This window comes from Sebastes umbrosus, chromosome 5, assembly GCF_015220745.1.
Source record: "Sebastes umbrosus isolate fSebUmb1 chromosome 5, fSebUmb1.pri, whole genome shotgun sequence".
Taxonomy (NCBI): domain Eukaryota; kingdom Metazoa; phylum Chordata; class Actinopteri; order Perciformes; family Sebastidae; genus Sebastes; species Sebastes umbrosus.
Window position 1 is genome coordinate 32,004,544 of NC_051273.1, and position 24,270 is coordinate 32,028,813.

At 40.4% G+C, this 24,270-nt stretch overlaps 1 protein-coding gene across 12 annotated transcripts in view; it reads left to right on the top strand.

The window, feature by feature from the left end:
- The window catches only part of kif1aa (kinesin family member 1Aa), a 48,782-nt gene extending 26,991 nt beyond the window's left edge, over window positions 1–21,791 (top strand). For 2 of the 12 annotated variants that reach the window (XM_037770278.1, XM_037770283.1), the window contains exons 27-51: window positions 2,217–2,519; window positions 4,863–4,981; window positions 5,079–5,185; window positions 5,284–5,413; window positions 6,578–6,737; window positions 7,588–7,678; window positions 7,768–7,886; window positions 7,993–8,048; window positions 9,806–9,914; window positions 10,116–10,182; window positions 10,299–10,383; window positions 10,484–10,589; window positions 12,699–12,725; window positions 15,762–15,785; window positions 16,215–16,329; window positions 16,440–16,573; window positions 16,661–16,722; window positions 16,802–16,947; window positions 17,888–18,076; window positions 18,952–19,023; window positions 19,133–19,254; window positions 19,468–19,611; window positions 20,263–20,455; window positions 20,551–20,669; window positions 21,067–21,791. In XM_037770278.1, the coding sequence (XP_037626206.1) occupies window positions 2,217–2,519; window positions 4,863–4,981; window positions 5,079–5,185; window positions 5,284–5,413; window positions 6,578–6,737; window positions 7,588–7,678; window positions 7,768–7,886; window positions 7,993–8,048; window positions 9,806–9,914; window positions 10,116–10,182; window positions 10,299–10,383; window positions 10,484–10,589; window positions 12,699–12,725; window positions 15,762–15,785; window positions 16,215–16,329; window positions 16,440–16,573; window positions 16,661–16,722; window positions 16,802–16,947; window positions 17,888–18,076; window positions 18,952–19,023; window positions 19,133–19,254; window positions 19,468–19,611; window positions 20,263–20,455; window positions 20,551–20,669; window positions 21,067–21,109 (2,842 nt within the window). In that variant the 3' untranslated portion in view covers window positions 21,110–21,791. The remainder of the gene's footprint in view (window positions 1–2,216; window positions 2,520–4,862; window positions 4,982–5,078; window positions 5,186–5,283; window positions 5,414–6,577; window positions 6,738–7,587; window positions 7,679–7,767; window positions 7,887–7,992; window positions 8,049–9,805; window positions 9,915–10,115; window positions 10,183–10,298; window positions 10,384–10,483; window positions 10,590–12,698; window positions 12,726–15,761; window positions 15,786–16,214; window positions 16,330–16,439; window positions 16,574–16,660; window positions 16,723–16,801; window positions 16,948–17,887; window positions 18,077–18,951; window positions 19,024–19,132; window positions 19,255–19,467; window positions 19,612–20,262; window positions 20,456–20,550; window positions 20,670–21,066) is intronic. The other 10 variants (XM_037770291.1, XM_037770287.1, XM_037770279.1 and 7 more) reach the window with 9 other exon arrangements.
- The last annotated feature ends 2,479 nt before the right edge of the window (window positions 21,792–24,270 follow it).

The window sequence follows — 24,270 nt, forward strand, 5'->3', positions numbered from 1 at the left end:
TTAGATTCTATGTGCTTTATAAATGAATGAAGTCCTTTTTCTGGAACATTTGAGATCCACATTTCTTCAGTCCTCCTACTCAAAGCCTGCTGTTTCTTTCTCTCCCACGTTGGCACACAGCCTCCCAATCTCTTTGCCAACCTCTCTCTATGTCTTTCTTGCAGATGAGTCCTACACACAGTCACATGGCCCTGTTATATAATATTCAGCATCAAGCCTGTAATGTCATTCAGCTCCTGCAAGACAAGCAAAAATGATTAGGCAGTAATCTGAAAAATGTCCCCTTGAAATATGTTGTTTGTCAGCTCATTTAGATTTTTACGGAAGCTCTGAGAGGCAAGTCAGAAAAAGAAATTCTGGTGATCCATTTCCTGATCTAAATGATTTTCTCTCCTGTGTTTATGACTTCCCTCAGGGAGGCGCTACAGGCCACTGTTCACTAAGACTAAACGGTTTACAAACAAACAAACAAACCCTCCTCACATACCACTGACATACCACTGACATGCATTACCAGGATTGTCTGCTGTTGTCCATTTATGTATTTTTCTACAGAGAATAACATACTGAACAAATTCCGGCCTTGGTCGTGTGACTAAAACACACTCTAATCTAATTTTAAGAACAGGTTTTGCCAGGATTATCTTTCTAAGTTACTTATTTTTCTCATCTGTGATAATGGGTGAAAAAAAATGTCAGGATCATTTTTCTAAGTGTTTGTTGTTGTAATACTCATTTTGGCCACAAGAGGCTGAAGTGCACCACTACCTTCATGCACTCTAAACATAAGCTACATATATTGTGTGTAGAAATTTATGTAAATTAAAACTCATTTGGAAGAAAACAACATGCTTTTAGTCCTATTTAGAACATGGGGTAGTGGTGCACTTCAGCCTCTTGTGGCTGAAATGAGTATTACAACAACAAAGATTATAAATATATACAGAAAAACAAGTTTTCACCTGCCAAAACTTTTCTTTTTCACCTGTTTTACAGATTACTTTTTTTAAGAAACTTAGAAAGATTATACTGGCAAAAACGTTCTTCTCCTGGTCTTCAGTCATAAACACAGGAGAGAAAACCATTTAGATCAGACATCACCAGATTTTTTTACCTGATTTTTCTTTTTCCAACTTGCCTCTCAGGGCTTCCGTAGATTTTCTATTTCTATTTCTATTTCTATTTCTATTTCTATTCAATAAGTGAGTTATACTGGCATATCTGGCCAAAAGCACCACATCTAATGAATTTCAGTTCCCCAGACAAATTCTATATTAGCAATCAACTGAAGTTGGATGTAGCAGTTTTATTTGGAGTGTGTATTTGTACTACCAATACACTGTAAGCTTACCAGTACAAACATAACTTCAGTATACTTGATGATGGAGGGCTTCTGATTTTACTATAGGCTTAAAACAAGCAGATGATGCTGTTGATCAGCTGTGGGTCTTTTATAAATCAGTTTTCAACTCTAGAAGCCTAGATATATTGGATAGTTTAAAGTAAATATTTACGAGAGACAAGAAAACAGATACAGAACAATTTGAATGAAATAAATAAAAATAAAATGATAAAATAAAACCTCAAAAACAAAATGAAGAAGTGACATTAAGAAGCTATACACACAATACCTTTCATACACAAGATTATGAAAGAAATCCAGTTGTCAACTCTGGCAGCCATGATGAACAGTATGAATAATAAAAACTTTAAAGTGTATGCACTGTTATATATAATATTTATGTAGTATACAATACATACAGCAGATACAGCAGCAGTTATAGATAAATGAAAAAAAGAAGTAAATGATGACAACCCCACACCACCTACCAAGAGAGAGCTGGTGATCTCTAAGGGGTTAAACACATAATATAAAATCACCAAACCTTTGCCTAACCATATCTGGCTCCGTTGAGATCTGGAAGTTCTCTGTGGAAGTTAATCTTTTATCTATGGAGTGTCAATCATCATCTTTATGGTCTGGCACATTTAAATACTGTATATGCACTCTTGGCAAAGGCGGTTAAATACTTCTAACTACCTTTGTAGCTTGTCTCGCACTCTCCCATGTGTTCTCTGTGTCTCCACTGTGTGTACTGAAACAGACAGTGAAAGCGTCCAGTCAATATGGTGCTCTACCGCCCCTCTTGTTTGAACAAGTGTGTGCTCTCTATCTAACTGTTCTAACCTAGTTCCCATGTCTCTGGCTGCACCAGAAACCCCATTTTCAAGACGTGCATGAGCGAGCGCATGAGTGACCCTACCCCATCCCCGACCCTCTCCAACTCTGAAATTACTGAGCTGGCCGACCCGCAGCGGGAGGGTCGAGGGGAGGAGGAGGAGTTGGAGGAGTTTGATGACCTGGACGATGATATCTTTTTGGACGACCCGAGCTCGGAGCTCGGGGGAGTGGATGATGATGATGATGATGATGATGATGAGGGAGAGCTCTGCCGAGGCTCCGGCGAAGGCCTGGATCCCTTTTACGACCGCTCACCATTATTCAGTGTAGTGGGAAGGTTGGTGAGGTTTCGGGAGCATGCTGGTGGAGGAAACTAGCTCTTTCACGCTGAGACACGGGGTCTGTTTCCCTCGACAGACATCACTGAACACGCAGTACACAATGCAGATACAATACAAGAGTGTCTTTTTGGTTTGCAGACAGACATTTTCCATTGTACAGTCTAGTTAGGACACATAAGCTATAGTTGTGATATCACCATGGAGTTGGGGCATTTCAGTTGGATAGCTTCAGAAAACCAGTGTGGGAATTGAATTCATTTCATCTTCTTAAACACTTCCTGCTTGCTTAAGGCACCGAGTCAAACTAGCCACTTTAGTTTCTAATCCCCGTGTCAGTTGTCACTGTCACTGTGTCTCATGTTTGAGACGCAAATGTTCTCAAACAAAACCACAACACAGATTTTTTTCACGAACATGATACTGAGTGGACACCGGAGTAGACATTTCTGGGCTTCAAGGTTTATCCTTGTCTTTCTATTTTTAATCTCATCAAATTTGACTGTTGCTTGATTTTCTTTTTTTTTCTTTTTTTTTTGCAAATAGTTTTTTCACACTAACGTTGGCTAAATGCTTCTCCCGCATATTACTAGGGCTGCACAATTTTGAAAAAATATCTAATTGTGATTATTTTGTCTGATATAGCAATTGCGATTTGATTTGCGATTTCAGAGGGTATGATAATTATTACATCATTATTCTCATAATCACTGAAAAACATTAAAATGACTATAGTGTGATTTCTGCTGGGATCTGTACCAAACAAAGATGTTTTCTAAAGCCTGTAAAATATGATGTGTAGGCCAGGACATCTCTGCAGCACCACAATATTTGTAAATTGCAGTGGGACATATTGCGATTTCGATAACATTTCTATTAATTGTGCAGCCCTACCTATTATAATTTCTAAAACAAGTCCTTTAAGTCAGCCCAGGTTGGGTCAGTTCATACCACTTGTTTCCATGGAAATTCAAGCAAGGTTGATACTCAACGGCTGCTTGAGGTGTGTGTCTCACTTACTGTGTAGTGTGGCTAAAAGCAAACTAGTGGCTTTTACAGAAAACCGTTCACCAGCCAAAGCACTGACATGTCTCATGGAGTATATTCAGGTCTGATTTGCATAACACAGGAACCCACAGCGAAATGTTCTCACCACGCTGTGAAACCTGGATAAGCATGAAAGAGTCTGGAAATGATTCATATGAAAAGTGGTGTTCAAGGAAGACTCAAAATCTCAAGATGAAAGAGCTGGTTTCTACTGCAGCTGTCTCTTTTAGGCATGCCAGAGCACAAGTCTTTTCATTTTGACCTTTTTTGTCAATTTTTTACTTGAATACGTCTGATGATGAACTAGTGCCCCTCTTTTGCACAAATTAGCACTTCGACCCAGGAGGTGCACTTTGATTTCTGATGTCATTCGTTGTTTTTTTGTTTTTTTTTGGTGTAGCACACAATAATATCAAGCTGTTGGCAGTTTTTTTATTCAAGCTGCGCCTTGTCCCGTATGATGATTTCTGTTCCATTTGCTTTTGATTCCTTTCAGTCGAGACGTTGAAAGCATTTTTGTTCACCCTTTTTTGTCCTGAGCATGCCTTCTTTGCACCTCACCAATCTTGTCATTAGCTTCTCCCTTTTTACACTCACCACCCTTAAATGTCTACCCCTATTGGCTCATGGGAAATGTGGTCCTTGACCGCAAGATCAAGATTGAGAAACCAAGAAATAGGAACATTTCTAGTGCAGTTGTTCCCACATTTATATTATCAAAAGTTAGCCTTTGTCACTACCCCTGAAACATTTTCAAATCTAATTCAAATACAAAGTGCCTCAAGTGCTCATTTTGGCTCTGTACTTTTGATATGTAGTGTAGCGTTTTCATATGGAGGCACGTTCATGATATATATTATCATTAAGCAACGCAAAAAACATTATTCCAGGAATGGAATTGATTGCTAATCAGGAAATCATCTGCTGTCCAGCTTTGTAATGAGCTGGTTTCCAGTATTTTGCACTCATTTAAAGAACTCAAAGTTGACCCTTACACACATGCTCCTTAGCCTCACCAAGCTTTCATCAGTGCAATACAAAAGTTAAGGACTACTGCATGTGTCCCCTACTTGTCTTGATTATGTCATTATTTTTAGATGGTGAGGAAAAGCCCCCGCAAAGCGATAGTAAAGGGCAGCCATGGCCATCGCAAGAGCAGTCCCAGCTTCTGTTTGGTTGCTTTGCAGCTCTGTGTTCTGTTGTCCAGTCCAGCGAAATGTTGTGTGAGCCTTTTCCTTAGCTCGGTTGTTTTTAATCTTTTATCATGTCTCTCTCTCTTTCTGCTTCCTATCCAGGGCTTTTGTCTATCTGAGTAACCTGCTGTACCCGGTTCCTCTGGTCCACCGCGTGGCCATCGTCAGCGAGAAGGGCGAAGTGAAGGGCTTCCTCCGAGTGGCGGTGCAGGCCATATCAGGTAAGGCTCGGATCCTCAGCCTCGCCCTTGTTGAGACGAAGTGCGAAGCGATTGAAAGGACAGGGTGTATGTGACTTCTTGAGGGAGTGAAGTGAAGGTGCTTTGTGTTTCCCTCCAGCTGACGAGGAAGCTCCCGACTACGGCTCAGGAGTGAGGCAGTCAGGCACGGCCAAAATCTCATTTGAGGATCAGCAATATGAAAAGGTAGAGAAAAATCACTATACGTAAGGTAGATCATACAGGATTCACCTGTGATATATACCAACCTGCTAACCAGTCTGATTTGCACCTTGCTTTTGCAGTTCCAGTCCGAGACCTGCTCTGTAGGACTGTCCCGTTCAGGGATCTCTCAGGAGGAACTTCGTATCGTGGAGGGGGAGGGGCAGAATGCAGAACTTGTACCCTCAGCAGATGAGGTCAACAATAATACATGTGCGGGTAATCATATTTTGAGTGAATGGATACATGTTTTATGTGTTTGAGACATTGGGCAACCTCCGAGTCTGAAAAGTGAAGACAATGTGAAAGTGCCCTAAACTTGCATTTTTTTCTCATAGCCAGCAGGGGGCGACTCCTGATTGCAAAAAGACGTCAGATTGTATAAGAGTCTCTGAGAAAATGAGCTTACTTCTCACCTGATTTATTACCTCAGTAACATTGTAAACATGAGTTTATGGTCTCAATCTGTAGTTTCAAGTCTTCTTCAATACAGCATTATGTTCATTTAGTAAATTATGCTCCCATTTAGAGTACAAAGCAAGGGATGCTATAGGGATTGGCTATCTTGTGATTGACAGGCGTTATCCGGTCTGGGAGTTGTCCTCGTTTTTCGTCTTAGAACTTTAACCCTTTCACAGTGTGTTTTCAGTTCATGAAAGTTAATTGTAAATGGTAAATGGACTTGCAGTTATATAGTGCTTTTCTATTCTTCCGACCACTCAAAGAGCTTTACACTACATGTCAGCATTCACCCATTCACACCCATTCATACACAGATGGCAGAGGCTGACATACAACGTGCCACCTTGCCCATCAGGATTTAATCTAAATACTCATTCACACACCGATGGCACAGCCTTCGGGAGCAATTTGGGGTTAAGTATCTTGCTTAGGTCACTTCGACATGTGATCAGAAGAGTCGGGGGTCAAACCACTGACCTTTTGATTGGTGGACGACCTGCTCTATCTCTGAGCCACAGCCACCCCACATTACAGATCAGCAGTTCACAAACCAATGGGTGACGTCATGGTGACTGCGTCCACTTCTTATATACAGTCTATCGTTTGAAAGGATGTGTGTAGTGTCCCACTCGGCCAAACAGTGGCCTAAATCTGGAACACTTAGCTGCTAGACTTATGCCAGACCGATGCTTTCTGCCTAAAAGACTCGTGATGGAATTAGCTCTGAGGGTCAAAACAGGGAGCAGGTGATACTTGGCCCAAATTAGCCAAAGTCAGTGCCCCAAATCCCAGCCAAACCTCATCCATCCATGGTTTACGCTGCCAGAAAACTACTGACAATCAGCTGGACTAGGCCATCAACCTGGAATGCCAACTTTAACCTGCGTCTGATTTTTATTTTGCGTTTCCTCACAGCTGATGCAGATGAGCTGGAGAGTCCGTTGAAGAGTCCGGACGGCTCGCTTGACACAACTCTGGAGCATCTGAGGATTGGTAATGTTTTTACCTTCAGGGTGACTGTCCTGCAGGCCTCCAGCATCTCTGCAGAATATGCCGACATCTTCTGCCAGTTCAAGTAAGCAGTTCATCAAAAATGTTTCTATTGTACATTTTTCTAATGATTGTCAATATTTATCATTATCGAAGATGGAACCTGCCAAAATCAAAAATAAATAAATAAATCAACAAATACATAAATGACTCGATAAATAAATAAATATGTCATTAAATGTAGCAAAAATAATATTAAAAACAAATGTAGCTCTTAATTAATTGATAAAATGTGACATAAACAGCTAGCTGGCTAGCATATAGTCAGTCTATGCACTATGACCCATATGCTCTGACCCCATGACACACGTTGAGTGACAGCCACCTCATTTGCATAATGAGGCAGAAATGCATAAAGAAATTTAAAAAGAAATGTGTAAAGAAAAGAATACATAAATAAATAAATTTGGGGAAATAAATAAGGGGTGAAATGCAAAGGGGGAAATTTTGCCGAAATAAATGCATAAAGACAGAAATAAATACAAACATTTAAAAGTAAACATAAAATATATATATTTTTTTAAATTTGCAAAAATAAATAAATAAATAAAAAAGCTAAAATAAATAAATGAAAAATAAATACAAAAATAAATAAATTTAAAACTTAATAAGAATAAATACACAAATAAATAAAACAGAAAAATTTAACAGAAGAGTAAATAAATGACTATCATAATTAATACAAAGATAAATAATTAAAGAAGCAAGTTAAAACAGAAATATCAATTTATTTCACATTTTATCAATTAATTAATGGCTACAATTATTTTTTATATTTTTGCTACATTTAATGACATTCATTTATTTATCGAGTCATTTATTTATTTATTATTTACAGTTTTGCATGTAAATAATGCACTTTGGATTGATTTCAGTTTCATCCACCGCCATGATGAGGCCTTCTCCACTGAACCCCTGAAAAACACAGGCCGTGGCCCGCCTCTTGGCTTCTACCATGTGCAGAATGTAAGAAGTATCAGCCAGATCCTCTTCAAAGATGAGTTGTTGTGGCAGGTTTGAATAGGTGTTTTAACATCACGGTGTTGATTTTCCAGATTGCTGTTGAAGTGACTAAATCCTTTGTTGACTACATCAAGACTCAGCCAATTGTGTTTGAAGTGTTTGGACACTACCAGAAACAGCCTTTTCTTCCACTCTGTAAAGACGTCATCAGGTACCAGGCTATGAACGATAGATCTGATTTACTGCACAGACAGAGATACAATGTACATGATTGTGTTTTCATTAAAATGACACATGATTGTTATTTCTACTACTAGTCCGCTACGTCCCTGCAGAAGACAGTTCCCACGAGTGATGCCTCTGTCCAAACCAGGTAAATAAACTCCTTGCGGAATACTTTGCTTGAATTCCACCATTTATTTATGTTGTATTGTCTTTGTACTGGTCTGTCTGCAAGTCATGTCATCTTAGCTTCATGTTGTTGGGTGTGAGCAGTTGACTCTGACGCCTCGCCGGAGCGGGAGAAATCGCTGGACCTGATCCGATACCTGGTCCCGGATGTGTTCAATGGGGCGCTGGTGGACTCGTTGTCAGGCCACGCTCTGTCTGCCGCTGGCTTGGCTGCTTCCTTCTTACTGGAAGGAAACGAGCTAGCTCAGCTGACAGCTCCGCCCACGTCTATCTGTTCAGTTATTAAAGCTCAGAAGCCGGGTTGGTTATTGATGTCGGATCCAAGAGAATCCTGTCACTGAAAGCCTTTTTATATCAAGTGTTTGTCTTAACCCACGTACTCCAAAGCCAAGCAGCTGTTACGCAACATTACAGTTACTGACTACTACTTCAAAGAACACAATGTGTTACTTTTATGTGGAGTCAAGCTGCTGTGAAAAGCATCAATTTTGCTGAAGTATTGCTCAAGCGTAACACTGAAGTCTTTCCAGCTATTAGGTCGATGTTCTGTAACTGACACTGTGGCATGTAGAGAGGGAGATAGTGTCCCAAAAAATTAACCAATAATAAGCATGTTTTATAGATTGTATTACAGTTACTACTGGTCACTGAGTAGTAGAAGCTGTAATAGTTTTCAAAATGAAACTATTTGATATAAAAAGGTTGTTTTCTTGTGTCGGGATTCTGTTGGATTGGCTCTCTGGTGTTCTGTGTGTTTACTGTCGACCTGCGTGGTGGATTCTCCTTACAGTTCCCTCTTGTTGAACTGGGTCACAGTGCCTTTCTGCTACAGTAGTCAGTCATGAATACTACTTTCTCAGATCGGAATGCAAAATATACTGTACATTATACTGTGTATGTATTTATACACAGATAAGATAAGATAAGAGTTTATTGATCTCCAGAGGGGAGATTGACATGTTACAACTGTACAAAACAACAGTCCAAAACAGCTGAAGAACTATTTGAAATATTAAATATAACAAATTGTGCAAATATATATGTGCAGAACACATTCTATAAAATACTACATACGATATTTTTAATAATACTACATATTATGTTTGCTTGGGCTTGGGCCAAACTGTTGGTGAATCTTTTTTTCGTGCAACTCTTAACTCCTTTTGGAGAACTACCTTAAATTGGAGGAATGCAGTTAACTCATAGTCCGACTGGATATGATTAAAACATTTTTTTTTATAAAACTGTCACTATATCCTGACAGTAGTGCATGAGACGATAATCTGTGAAAAAAAATCATGTTCATCTGCCTGAGAAAGTTTGCTCTGGCCAGCTTTAATCATTTCTACAAAACATTGACAAATCAACAACACGATACTGGTCAAGGAGTTTGTGCATATGCTTTTCCTCATGCACAGGATGCATTTATTACTACAAAGGGCTGTCCAGTAAAGGTTTACAAATACATGTGTACAATCTGAAACAACATAAGTTCAGTAAATTTAGTGGTATTCTCCTTTAAGAGAGGACTGCAGAGTTGCCTATAAATCCGCTGAAGGAAAGGAGCTCCTTCTACTCTCTTTCCCTGCATCACTGATTTCCTTTCTTCTTCCCTTTCTCTTTCCTCTGTAGGTTTAGAGCAGCTCCCTGCTTTTAGCCACTAGTCTACTCTCAGCCTGTCCTCCTGTCTTACACTCTCTTTCTCCTTTTTCGACACAGTACCTGCCACCAAGCTGACAGCTATGACCCGCCCGCAGGCAGGACCCTGTCACTGCAAATATGATCTCATGGTGTTCTTTGAGATCTGCGAGCTGGAGGCCACCGGAGAGTGAGTATCCTGGGTCACCCCTCGCCAAACATCCAGTTTGGAATGATTTGGCAGAGCTTTCTATGAAATATTTATTTCATTATTATTGTTAAGGAATAGTTATAATGATCCTGAAAAACTTTGGACTAAATGTCTCCAGTACCGTTGATCCCTTGGACATGACCAAATCACTGACGCTTGTTTTCATCTGTGTCCTCCCAGATACATCCCTGCAGTGGTGGACCACAGAGGAGGGATGCCTTGTCACGGCACATTCCTACTGCACCAGGTATGTCAGTCACACTGTGAGCAAATATAATATTTGGAATATTTAAATTGAACTGAACATAACCACACCTCTTTTTCTTTCTGTCTTTGCTGCCTGTCTTTTCTTGACAACCGCAGGGCCTCCAGAGGAGAGTCGCTGTTACCATCGTACATGAATCAGGAGGTGACATGGAATGGAAGGACATCCGTGAGCTTGTTGTGGGTAAGTTCAGGCTTTCTTACCCTGAAAACCAAACCTCGCACCAACAGTGGTTACGCCTTGTGTATGAGCTGTTCTAACTGAGGCACCTGTGCCTTCCTAGGTCGTCTCCGCAACACCCCTGAAGCTGACGAGACCATCATTGACCCCAATATTCTCTCTCTCAACATCTTATCCGCTGGGTACGTCAGGCCCATGCAAGATGACCGGTACGTAATGGTGCAGACATTTCAAACAGTCACATCTTTGCAAATGGAATATAACACTGGGCCAGCCCATCTTTTGTAGGCTTTATTACATTTTCAATATATATGGTCGCTGGGAATTCAATATTAGTGGCCATGTTTAAGGTTGTGGCAGCTTGGCTGAATTTGGAAACCACTCTATGGGTCTGACTTTTATATCAACAGCAGTGTTATCTGAGGACCTCACTTTTATTACTGTTGTGGCAGCTGCTACACTGGAACACGGCACACAGGCAAATGCATGCAGCATGGCAGAAGAGGCACTATATTGAATGTTATAACAACTTCTTTTGTTATCTTTTATTATTGTGTCTGGCTGCATGAGTTTAGCTCCCTCTCTCTGACTGCAGGAGGCCACTCATGAAACATAGAGAGTGACCATGAGCAAAGTGAATCAAGGAGTTATTTAAGAGTAGTTTTTGAAACCTAAGTCTGCCACATCAGCAGTTATGAATTCACTCGTCCATGCTGGCCGTGCGACCCTCCTTGGTGTTAATCTGTGCTTTTTGTTCGTTTGATTGTCATTATTGCACCTACATGTTGCATTTCACCTCGTTTATCACCTCACCTCTAACCCATCTCACCTCTCAGCCACGATCAGAGCTACTAACCCCAACGCTGACCTGCTTATAGACTACAAGAGCCTCACATTTTAACCAAGCACCTTCAATTCACTGTATCTCAGGCCTTCATTAATTAATACAGTAGCATACCAATATGAAATTCAGATGCTTGTCTTTCTAACTCCAGCAGCATGTTTCACTGTGTAGTGTAAATTTACTAACAAACCTTAAACTATCTGTATTTGGACTCAATATGATGCCATCCATTGGACATACAACATACCATCATCACTTTATTGAATTCCTTGATTAACTCTTGACATTTCACAGACTGGAGATAACAATGAAACAAGTGTCTGTCATGCATTGACCTAATGTAATGTCTAATTTGAAGCCGTGTCATTGCTAATGTCATACTGAAATGAACACAGAATGTTTTACTAACATCATAAAATCCACCAAAGGACAAAAGAAATTAGGTAGCTTCTTGTGACTGTGACATCTTATAGCAAAAAATATGAACTGTATGATTAGAAGTGTGTAATATGGTGTATAATAGTGTTATTTGTTGTTCTGCAGCTAGCCAATAGAGGGCAGTATGGTTTCTTTTAAGAAAAGCATCCCCATAATAGAACTTGTGTCATATGTTATATTGATAACATGTTTATTCAAGAAATACAGTAATTACTGGCATAAAAAGCCACTATTGAACCTTCACTGGTTTGTCTTTTAACATCCAAAATCACTTACCATCAACATCACCACTGTGTGGTGGCACGATAACTCTTAGGTGGTTGCATGTATCATACTATATATGTATTATATGGACAAATATCAGTGTAGATTTTATATTAATGTCCTTTAGTCAAAATGATTACATTATCCAAGTTCAGTTTATGAAAGCTGTAAATTATTTTTGCCATTTAACTTATATGATTTTTGTGACATTCTGCTTTTGGCTCATTGCTTAATCCCTCCAAAAAGCCTAACAACACCAGCAACACAACCACCACCACCCAGACCTGAGTTTACTGTACCTAAAGCAACCAAACGCTCCATGCAACACTGTCCAGCGGCCCTGCTCGACCAGCCTTTCTTTCACCGTGGTGCTGCACCCTTATGGGCCTTTCACACAGAACGCAGCGACGGCACTACTGCGCTCTGAAACCCATTATTTCCGATGGCTTGCGCAGCGCACAGCTTTTCTCTGCTCGTGGTGCGCTGTGCCCAAAGTTCAACCAGTCTGAACTTTGGGTTCAGCGCACTGAACCAAGCAGCGAGCGCAGCACAATTCTATGTGAAAGACCCTTAAGGGTTTTCAGCCCCTAATGTTTGATCAGTTATGGTCTCAATGGCCAAGAATTGTCTGTAAAGGGCTCAGCACCGGGTCAGGCTGCGGTCTAGTGTGGTCTCTGTTCAGTTTACCAGAAACTAACATCAAGGTATATATGGATGCTAACATTTTTCTCCCTCCAGTCCACTAACGGAATGTTGTTTTTTGCTTTTGCAGACAGTTTCTTGATTCGGACATGCCTAGGTATATTATTTTGCCTCTCTTCTCATGCTCTCTTAAGTTACACACACACACACCTCATCTTTCTAACTTCCTGAACATCCTCATTCCTACTCAGCCTCCAGTGATTTCGTTACCCTCTCTCTTCCTCTGCCATTACTGTCAGCAACTCATCTGTGCCTCTTTGTTTTCTCCCTCTCATCATGAGAAGTGAGGGGATGTGGTTCTGCATGTTCTCTTGCTGCGCTGGGTGTGTGTGTTTGAGTTGTTATCAGGCTGCGGTTTATGACGGACAGGGTCTGCATGGCTCGCTTTGCTTCACGTGGACTGTCCTTGGCTGTGTCTCTGCTGGGGGTGTCGTGGGGCCAGTATCACACTCTCTGTTTCCACTTCAGCTGTTGCTGCAGGAACTATCTGACGAGGCTGATTTTAGAAAGTGAACAGTCAATATTTGGTCACTCTTGCATTTGTCTTTTGGATAGAAACAGGGAATTTTAAAATGTTGCAGATATTTTTTAAAAATATATTTTTACTCTGTCCTTCTCCTTAATTGATTACAGATGTTGTGTTGTCCCCAGATTAAATTTGAAAATCAGCAAAGTCACATCCAACATGATTGTGCTGTGGATTATGCTCCCTCTGATTTAAAGTGGTTGTACTGGAAACAAGACTCGGTCAAAACTGAGTATATGGCTGCACCGCGTATTGTCAGTCTGTGAATTTGTGGCTTCACAAATAGTCAGTTGTCATGTCTATAATGTTAATCCAATGGTACATGTCCACCAGGGCCGGGTGAGGACACTAGGGGACGCGCTGCTTGCTCCACTCAACTAGATTCAAGCCGTGACGTAACTTCTCGTGGAATGCACCTGATTGGTCCCTGGTTTTCTGCTTGCCGTTTCAAACAGGAAACAAGATCTTAAACATTCTGTTATGCCGTCTAAACAATCCACCAAAATCTACTTCTGGAACCATTTTAAGCGAGAAATAGTCAATGTCACTGCTGAATCTCATTTCATTTTAAAACTCGATCACCTAGTTTCACAGCTTGGTCTAGGTTTCGTGAACTGGACGCATCGTGTAAAGTTGCGATTTTTCAACTTTATGCAAATACAGACCCTTTCCAACTCAGCAGTCTCCCATCATACACTAGGCAACTGCTTCTCCTGCTTTCCATAGGAAATGAATGGAAAGCGTTGCAACGCCCCCCATCAACGGATCTGGTGGAAATGCGCCGATAGAGGAGCACTCGCGCCGGTGACTGTAACCGCTGACATGCCCCCCCCATAAAACGTAAACAAAGGACTGTTCCCGCCTTTTCATTTTGAAAGAGCAAACGTGTAACTTCATCACTCGTGATACACGTCCACAGTGGCGTTTTTTAACGTGAGTGATCGCCTCACTTCCCAGCATTGGACACTTGATGGGCTGCCACTAGACCCCTGATTGGACGAACGCTTTCCCTCTTGGGCTGCTGCTCCCAGCTTTCAAACTGGAACCAACATGGCGGCTCGTTTGGAAATTTTCTTCTCTTATATCATGAAAGTATTTCACCAAAATGTGTTTCTGAAAATATGTTGTGCTAGAAATGAGCCATGCAGTTGCTAAATCTGTCTTTATTTTGGATCAACGGCGGTTAGTTTAAATGTTTCTCGTGAATTTCCAGAGGAGGCGAGTGGAGAGGGTGGTAGTGATCCAATATTACAGCACAGTTCATTTGAAACATCAAAAGCAAAGAGATGCATCCTGTCCAGCAGCAAGAATATTCAGAAAATGCTGCTCATTGCTAGTCAATGCTGCTCATTTTCTCCACTCTGTTTATTATTTTCATATTGTTGACCTTTGCAGTGCAGCAATATTTTGAATCCATGGATATGATTTTGTTAGTTACGTCTAATGCCAAGAGAGAGAGAGAGATTACTTCCCATCACAGCTACAGAATATTATTATTATATAATATATAACAGGAACACTAGTCATCCACTATTACTCAAGTGCCGCAATATGGATCACATCATTTACTGTACCCACTCTGGCACGCTATTAAAATTCAGCCATTAAAAAGTAATCCAGTGAACCATTACCTCACCAGTAGCACTTTGCTCAAAATTGCTGCAATGTTGTGAATAGTTTGAAATCTCGTACCTCAGCGGAACTCTGCCAAACACCAGAAACAAACGGCTCCTCACATGTTTCGCCAGCAGCATGACTTCAATCCTGGCTCCCGCGTTTTTAGGAGGTAGTAAAACACAGAAAAGCACATGTTGGTGTAGCGCAAAAAGGAAATTGCTTCCTTGTAGTGTAAGAGAACACTTTTCTACTACTGGGAAAGAAGTGCACATATGTACATGTGTGAGTGTGTGTGTGTGTGTGTTAATGCACTTGCTAATTACTTAAAAAGCAGGCCATCTCTACACTGAATCCCCTTTATTCACACAGAGCAGCAGTGAGCTCTCATTACTACAGATTCAACTCAGTTTGTTGCTGTCTTCTGGGTGACACATTGTTCACTTTCCTACAAGGTCACCTCAGTCCAAAGCCAGTGGGCCCAACATCTGAACCTCATGAAGAGTCCATTCAGCCTGTTTTTTACAGCTTACAGAAACATTAGTTTCCTTTTACAATTCATGCTTGGATTATCTTCTTTTTTTTTTTTTAATTTAAGGCTGTACCGGGAATCAGGCCAGAGGAATAACTGGTTTCACTGTGTGATTATTTCCCCTCGGGGGACACGCGGGGGAAAAATCGTGTACATTAACGTATGGAGTAAATCAGAGGTGTAACAGAAAGCAGCATTGTTTTGCCTGAGGAATGGCCATGTGCTGTTATTTTACCTTTTCAACGGTAGAGCAGGATGAGAGATCGCAACGAGTCGATCAGCACCTTCCACAGGATTTCTCTTCTGGGTGAGCTGCACCGTCCGTGGCGTTGGTGTTTACATAATGAGATAACAGTGTGATGAAAAAAGACAAACACCAACCCAGCCACACAAGAGCACAACCACTACATACTTCCTGACTCTCACTTTCTATTCTTTTGCTGATTTCTTCTTTCTCACAGCATTTCCTTGGGAATTGACCATAGGTATTTCAATGCTCTGTCCCTCATTTCGTCTGGCTGTCTCTCATCCCTCCCCCCTCCCAACTTCCTTTTTCTGTCCTAATAGTCATCTCCGCTCTCTTTGCTTTTCTGTCAACTCAGTCAGCCTGTTGCATGCAATATTTCATTGGCACTTTTGTTGTACTGAGATTTTAGGAATACTTACTACAATGTTTGAATATTGTATAATGCTAATAGTAAATTGCATATAAATGTTTTTTTACAAATCATATTATGTTCTCAGTGTATCAAATGAGGTTTTAGTCCACATCTTTGTGTTTGTGAAATATTGTGATTATTGAAGTCTCTGTTGTTAGGTTGACTTTAGCATGGGTGCTAATTTGTTGTTTAGAATGACTTCAATGTTGACTGCTGATTCATTTTCTTGGCGTCTTGTCACTCGGATCACCTCAGGACTTTCTACCGCTTCGAGGCCGCTTGGGATAGTTCCATGCACAACTCCCTGCTACTAAACCGAGTCACTCCATACGGGGAGAAGATCTACATGACCCTCTCAGCCTACTTGGAGGTACAGCACAGTGCCTGTGTTCATGAGAGAGTAGCTCTTACAGAGTCAGAGGTCGTGTGTGAATTACTATACAGGTTCAATATCAGAAACCACTCTCTTATCACTTGCAGATGGAGAACTGCACCCAGCCCGCAATCGTAACCAAAGATATCTGTATGGTGTTTTACTCTCGAGACACAAAGCTCTCAGCCTCCCGCTCTATCCGAAACCTTTTTGGTACTGGAAGCCTGAGAGCAGCAGATGGGTGAGTTCGAAATTTCAGACTATGAAAAACATTGTGTATCTCGTGTTCGCTCTGTTGATAAAGAGATTTGTCTTTTTCTCCTTCTAGTAACCGTGTAACTGGAGTTTATGAGGTCAGCCTGTGTAACCTGGCAGATGCAGGAAGCCCAGGTGAGGCTCAAGACAAAGTTACCATTTTGCATTAAACTCAAATCTGCGACATTTCTAACCCTGCACCCAACCACTCCAGGTATGCAGAGGAGACGCAGGCGGGTGCTGGACACCTCAGTGGCCTACGTCCGTGGGGAGGAGAACCTGGCTGGGTGGAGGCCCCGCAGTGACAGCCTCATTCTGGACCACCAGTGGGAGCTGGAGAAACTCAGCCTCCTCCAAGATGTGAGGGCGTTCATTACTTTTCTTTTATAGCATAAGCTACTTGTATTAACACCTGAGGACAGATGATACTGGCCCTCATTTATTGAACCTAGATGTATCAAAACATGGGCGTCTAGATCATCCATTTCTTAAAACATCTAAATAAATGGAGATTTGGTCATTGCAATCTTGGTAGGAAACAATTAGATCTGGGTAGAAGACGATAGAATCTGTATAGAAGACGATCAGATCTGGGTAGAAGACGATAACATCTGGGTAGAAGACGATCAGATCTGGGTAGAAGACGATAACATCTGGGTAGAAGACGATCAGATCTGAGTAGAAGACGATCAGATCTGGGTAGAAGACGATAAAATCTGGGTAGAAGACGATCAGATCTGAGTAGAAGATGATCAGATCTGGGTTGAAGACGATCAGATCTGGGTAGAAGACGTTGTGATGTAACTGCAGAAAACTATGAGACATCCAGGCTATGATCTTCAGAAAACAATTATGTAATGTAGCCAAATTGGAAAGTTCCTCCTGGTTTCACAAATAGATACAACTGGATATCATCGGCATAGCAGTGATAAGAGACACAGTCACTGACGGATAAGGGAGCATGGAAAGGAAGAATAAGACAGGACCCAGGATAGATCCTTGAGGAACTCCACAGGTCAGAGAAGCACAGTCAGACAGTTTGTCAGCAATAATGCATACAAATAAAATAAGTTATGATTAGAAAAATAGAAAGAAAACCATTCAAGAGCTATACAGTACCACATATCCCAACCCACTTCCTCATAAAATATTATGATTTATGGTATTGAAAGCAGCTGTGCCGCTGATGGAAACCAGACTGGAATTTGTCAAATAAACTGTTTTCCAAAAGCAGACAACTTTCTCTAAGTTTCAGCAAGGATCATTGATTGTGATGTTCCCCCCACCCCCATTCTCTCAGGTGGAGAAGACCAAACATTACCTCCTGCTGAGGGAGAAACTGGAGTCTACCCTGTTAATGGGCCAGGAGTCCCTGCAGACCTGCGTCACTGACGAGCTGAGTGAGTCCCCTCAGCCCCCCGAGGTCGACCAGGAGGTCAGCTCCAGCTCTGAAATCACCACTGAGAGGCAGAGGGAGCTCGCTGCCAAGGTCAGCCATCATTACTTAGTGAATACTCAATTCCATGTTTGACTTAAGTGCAGTCTCGCTTGTATGTTTTTGATTTATTTTCACTATAATTCCATCCATAAGTAACACAATGACAGAATGTATGACTATTTTGGTTTCATACACTTTCTGTAATAAACATCTAAAAGCAAAAATCCTCTCATATGGGGGACCCTTGGACAAAATCTTATCAAATAGGGATCTGTGGTCCAATTTGTTTTAGTTTAGAGGTTCTTGACCTGAAAAAGTTTGGGAATCACTTCCTTAATGTATATGCATTTAAGTCAATTAAAGTCACTACATAATCAATATAAATCGAGTCAAAATAGTCAGAGTGCATTTTTATGATATTCAAAAATGTGATTTTACTTATCTTGTACTGTATCTTACCTTAGAGGACATTTTAAAGGGGACATATCATGCTCATTTTCAGGTTCATGCTTGTATTTTGGGTTTCTACTAGAACATGTTTACATGCTTTAATGTTCAAATAACACTTTATTTTTCTCATAATGTCTCTCTGAATATCTCTGTATTCACCCTCAGTTTGAAACACTCCGTTTTAACGCCTGTCTCTTTAAGACCCGTCCAAAAAAAAACAGTCTGTTCTGATTGGCTTGTGAGAAAAATATGGGGCACCTTTGGAGAGGTAGTTCTCAAGCTGTGGGCGATATATACCAATGAGCCTGCATGTGACATAGGAAGGGGAGCCAAACCTGAATAGCTTTTTGAATCACATGTTTTCTGATCGAGGCAGCCCACAAAAAACTGACTGGGTTGTCTTATTTCACAGTTTCTGAAAAAGTGAGTTTTTCATAATATGTCCTCTTTAATCTCTTTGTCCTTTCTACACGCAGTGTTTGCGGCTGCTCACTCACTCCTTCAACCGAGAATACAGCCATGTGTGTGTCAGCGCCAGTGAAAGCAAGGTAGTGCTCAAACACTCAAATTCAAACCTACACGTGGAAAAAAAACATAATGTCTGTTGATTGGTTCCTCACAGTTGAGCGAGCACCTGTGTGTTTGTGTGTGTTACAGATCTCAGAGATGTCCGTCACAGTGCTCAGAGACTCCACTTCAATCTCTGCTCTCAACACAATCATACCCTCGTCAACATGTCCTTCGCTGGTTGAGGGTTGCTATGGCAACGCTGAACTCAGGTCAGTGCTGAGACATACTTGTATGGTTATTGTTATGTATTCAGTAGCCAAGGTAGCCTTTTTTTGTGTGTGGCAGTCTAGATTAGCTACATTTTGTGTATTGCAGACTGTGTGTTCATCTTTTCTTTATCTTGAATAAATAATGTTTGGCAGTGTGATAACATGATGCACTAGGATACTAGGGCTCATAGGCCTCTTGTTTCTGTACTGCAGACCCCCTATGCCTCGCTCTCGTGCCGTCAGCCCCAGTCCTGACACGCAGCAGGACGCAGAGGCCAAGAAGTCCGTCAACGGAGCCTCTGAAACCAAACTACGGATCCGCAGATTTGTCCCTGATATCCAGGAGATTAGAGTCAGGTGAGTCTGCCACAGTGACTCCTTCACTTTGTGCCATACTTGCCAACCTTGACACCTCAAAAGTAGGGAGGATTTTTAAACCAAAGTGGGAGGGGTGTAGGTCCTCCCCCAGAAAAATGTGAGTTTCAGAGACTTTGTTTCCTGCATTCTGGTGACTTTTAAAGAATGAAAATAACAAAATAAAAACTACACTGCAACAGAATCAGGTTTATTTCGCCAAGTATGTTCATACATGGAATTTGACTCCGGTTTTATGCAACTCTCTCAATGTATTTACACAGAATAGAAATAACAGAGTACAATAATACAATAATGAAAATTAAAAAAATAAAACAGCATTTCTATGTTAAATAGGCCTATTTTTTAATTTTTACTATTAATTCTCAGGTAAGAAAACTGAGTAATTTACCACTCTGGCATGAAATTTAACTAATAGTCATCAGTTTTTATTCATTCATATGGAAAATTTACCATAAATCGAGAGAAATATGGGAGAATTGGGACCGCGTCAGGAAACTGGCAGGGCAATGAAAAACGGAAGTCTCCTGGTAAAATCGGGAGGGTTGACAAGTATGCTTTGTGCTGTTGCTTTTGCGCTGTAGAGACATTTTTCTTGGTTTCACATGTGGTTATATTTCTCTATTTTTGCAGCCCCATTGTGTCAAAGAAGGGTTACCTACATTTCTTGGAGCCACACACTAACGGATGGGTGAAGCGCTACGTCGTTGTGCGGCGGCCGTATGTATACATCTACAACACAGAGAGAGACTCCGTGGAGCGGGCTATCCTCAACCTCTCCTCGGCCCAGGTGGAGTACAGCGAGGACCAGCAGGCAATGCTGAAGGTTGGTGATTAACCAAACTCTCCTTTCTGCTCTCTCACTAGTGAAAACCTCAGGTCTATGGTATAATAAGCTTCTTTTTTTGTCTCTTTCTCCAGACCCCGTACACATTTGCCGTGTGCACAGAACATCGTGGAATATTGCTTCAAGCTATTAATGACAAAGAGATGCACGACTGGCTGTATGCGTTTAACCCTCTCCTTGCTGGAACTATCAGGTAAAAAATAATAACCGGGAACTTTGAGCAAATATAATAAACAGTTATTTTTTCTGAAACTGACTATATCTATGTCACTATATAAAATGAGAAAGTTTGTGACCCGGCCGCCATGTTGAAAACAGTCAAGCCAAAACCAAACACCAGCCAGAGCAAACTTTCTCATTTTACAGCTAAACAGTACACTACAAGATGTTTCTGAAAACATTTGAGGAGAGAAATAGGCATGACAGTAACAAAATATGCCCTACTGTCAGGATATAGTGACTGTTTTATAAAAAATGCCTTTTTTATTTTCAAAGTCACCAACTTCAGCTTTAATAGGTCAAAGTAAACACAAACTTAGAACTGGAAAATGTACCTTTAATACAAATACATCTTCTTCTCTGCCTCTTAGGTCAAAGCTGTCGAGAAGACGAGCCGGACAGATGAGGATGTGAGACAAGACATACAAATCTCATGAGAGAGGGTTGATCGCAGAGACTAAGATGTACATAGATCCTTGTCCTAATCCCTCCCCTTGTGCTGAGCCCCATCTCCCCCCCGCTCCCTCCCTCCACCACTTTCACCAACGACCATCTTTCCCCTGTACGTTCTCAGTTTATCACTAGTGTCCTGAGCACCTAAAGCGCCCATTTCGTGTCAGGCCTTTTGCTGCGGTGTGAGTCTCGTATTGTGAAGAACCTCTTCAAAAAGCGTCACTGTACTGTACTGGAGTTAATTCATAGCCGGACGAATGAAGAAAACGGAGGAAGTAGCAACAGTTTCTTATCTCAGATTACATACGTATGGTAATGTACTGTAGTTGTTGTCAGTGACACATCGAGCCTTATACATTTACTCTTTAAAAAAAAAATGCAGTGACATTTATTTTTACCTGAAGCTGCCATGTCAGTGAGGATCACATCGCTACATTTGCATCAGTAAATAGAAAAACATGCCGATTCGTCTCTACTCTACAGCTATATATGCAGTGTTTAAACTGGTTTGCATACAACGTACAGCTAGAAAATACACGCTAAGAGAAAAAAAAAAATGACAGTTGAGTGTAACTCTTTAGAATAATTCCCTTTTCTGCGTCCTATTCCTAAAAGTTCTTAGAAACTTTAGCACACACAGCCTGGCAAGGGAATGGCATATCATCGTAGACTTCATGTTCTTGTGGCATTTTGCTCATTCCACATCGTTTCAGTTACTCGTAGGAGCACCAAGGGTATCTACATTCACACAATAAGTAATGATCATCACCATTAATCCTCCCAATTTAATCTCATTCTCTACCTGAATTTTATTTGTTTTAAAATGTGATATATTTAGATATTTAACAGCTTTTATTATTTATTTCTGCATGTATTTATTTACAAAGACATTTATATTTCTAAAGTAGTAGTACCGTGCAATTTCTGCACACCGCACTTTTTAATATGAGTTCCTTAAATGTTTGAATAATAACAACCGTGTCCCCATGCAGTTAATGCTATTTAAACAGTTTAATATGATTGGCCACCTTCTTTGTGCTGAAGATTACTTGAATAATACTATCCCCCTTTAAGATTAGGATAGTCACACCTGACCTTCGACCCAACGAATATCCATCTGAAAAGGTCACTCTATTGTTAGAGAATATCAAGGTGGTCTGTCCATCCTCAGCTGCACAAAGCTACCTTGTTAAATGATCAAAAAGTATAAACTGTTCCTCACACTACAGAATAAGAAACTGGTTTTCTGAATGATATGTATATTGATTAAATGTAGTGCCTCTCTTTTCGACCATACTGTACAGTATGCCTCTGCACCAGTTGCTTTGAAACTACATCCGCCATGCTGCTATAATACTGTTCTGGAAGTGTCTGCAGATCATATCCCATCACTTTCCTGCTTTTCATCATCATCATCACATATTCAGACAAAAAGGTATCATTTATGTTAATGTTACATATCTATTATGGCAATCAGCTGTCATACAATACGGAATGTCCATAACACAGAGTATACTTCATGTTTATACTAAGGCTGTCAATCGATTAAAATAGTTAATCACGATTAATTGCAAATTAATCACACATTTTTTAATCTGTTCAAAATGTACCTTAAAGGGACATTTGTCAAGTATTTAATACTCTTATCAACATGGGAATGGATAAAATATGCTTGCTTTATGTAAATGTATGTATATATTTATTATTGGAAATCAATTGAGGACACAAAACAATGACACATATTGTTCAGAAACCCTCACAGGTACTGCATTTAGCATAACAAATATGCTCAAATCATAACATGGCAAACTCAAGCCCAACAGGTAACAACAGCTGTCGATGATACCTGTATCTTTACTCTAGCTTTACTTTAGCTATAAAACTGAAATTAAAAATCTAAAAAAAGATGCGTTATAGAAATTAGTGGTGTTAAACAAATTTGCGTTAATGTGTTATTATCGTGTTAACTATGACAGCCTTAGTTTATACATTAAAAATAACTACTTTAACATATTTCAGGATTGTGTTAAACTTTGAATGGAAGAAAATCAATGTACACCTGTTTTCTTTTCTATCCCTTCATCTGGTCTTTGATGAAAACTGCTACTGTGCATTTTTTATTGCATTCCATTCAAATCAATTATGAAACTGAACCTGTTCAAAAACTAGTGACAGATGCAGCTTGTGAGTTGATGTGTGAAGTTGGATTGATGAGCATGCCTCAGGTCAGCCAGCCTAGAGCGCACGCTCACTTACATTCTAGGACAACATCTCAAAGCATTAAACTGTTACACAAAAGCGCAAGAATAATATTTTATCTATCTAATGGCAGAGTCAATTTTAGCAGGGGATTAAATTATAACAGCAAATCAGTATGTTTTTATTTTTGCTGCTGAGGTAATCCATACAATACCTTACTCTACTATAAGCGTATTTCCTGAGGTTGGAAAGTATTCTGTGTGTTGTGGACATATTTTGAAGTGATCCAATCAAAACATTTTACAACCCTACATGTACATAATCAAACAGTCAAATGTCTGTTAATATCTTTTCTTCGTTGTGTAACAAAGTCCTGTGATCACTGTTATGATCAAAGTCTATCACTGACTTTCTTGGCAGAGACTGCAGTTTATCCAGCTATAGCATCATCATTGTTGTACTGTACATTACACTGTCTCACTCATTTCTGTCTCATTTCCTTTAAAACCCAATCTTAAAATGCGAGCAAAGTATCGTTCCAGTCTGATCTCTATGTTGAGATTATTCCTCGTGTTTTCATTGGGCCTTTTAATGTGCGTCACATTTGAGCCAACCAAAGTTTTCTTGGTGCAGTCACACACAAAAAATCACACTGAATGTACATTGATATTTGAAAATACTTATTCTGCTGGAGTGGTTCTGTCTTTTGTTTTCACAGTCTGGTTCCTTATTGATTGTAGGTAGGGTACTATCAGGGAACCAAATGGAGGTTGTGGGATATACCTGTAATAATCTGTCCACTGACATGTGAGGGAAGGTTGGTTCATTGTGGCCCTGTTAGGCATCTTGTACAGAGTAATGCTGTAGGTAACCTTACTGTCACACTTTATTTCAATATCTACCGTCACCATCATGCCCTGACA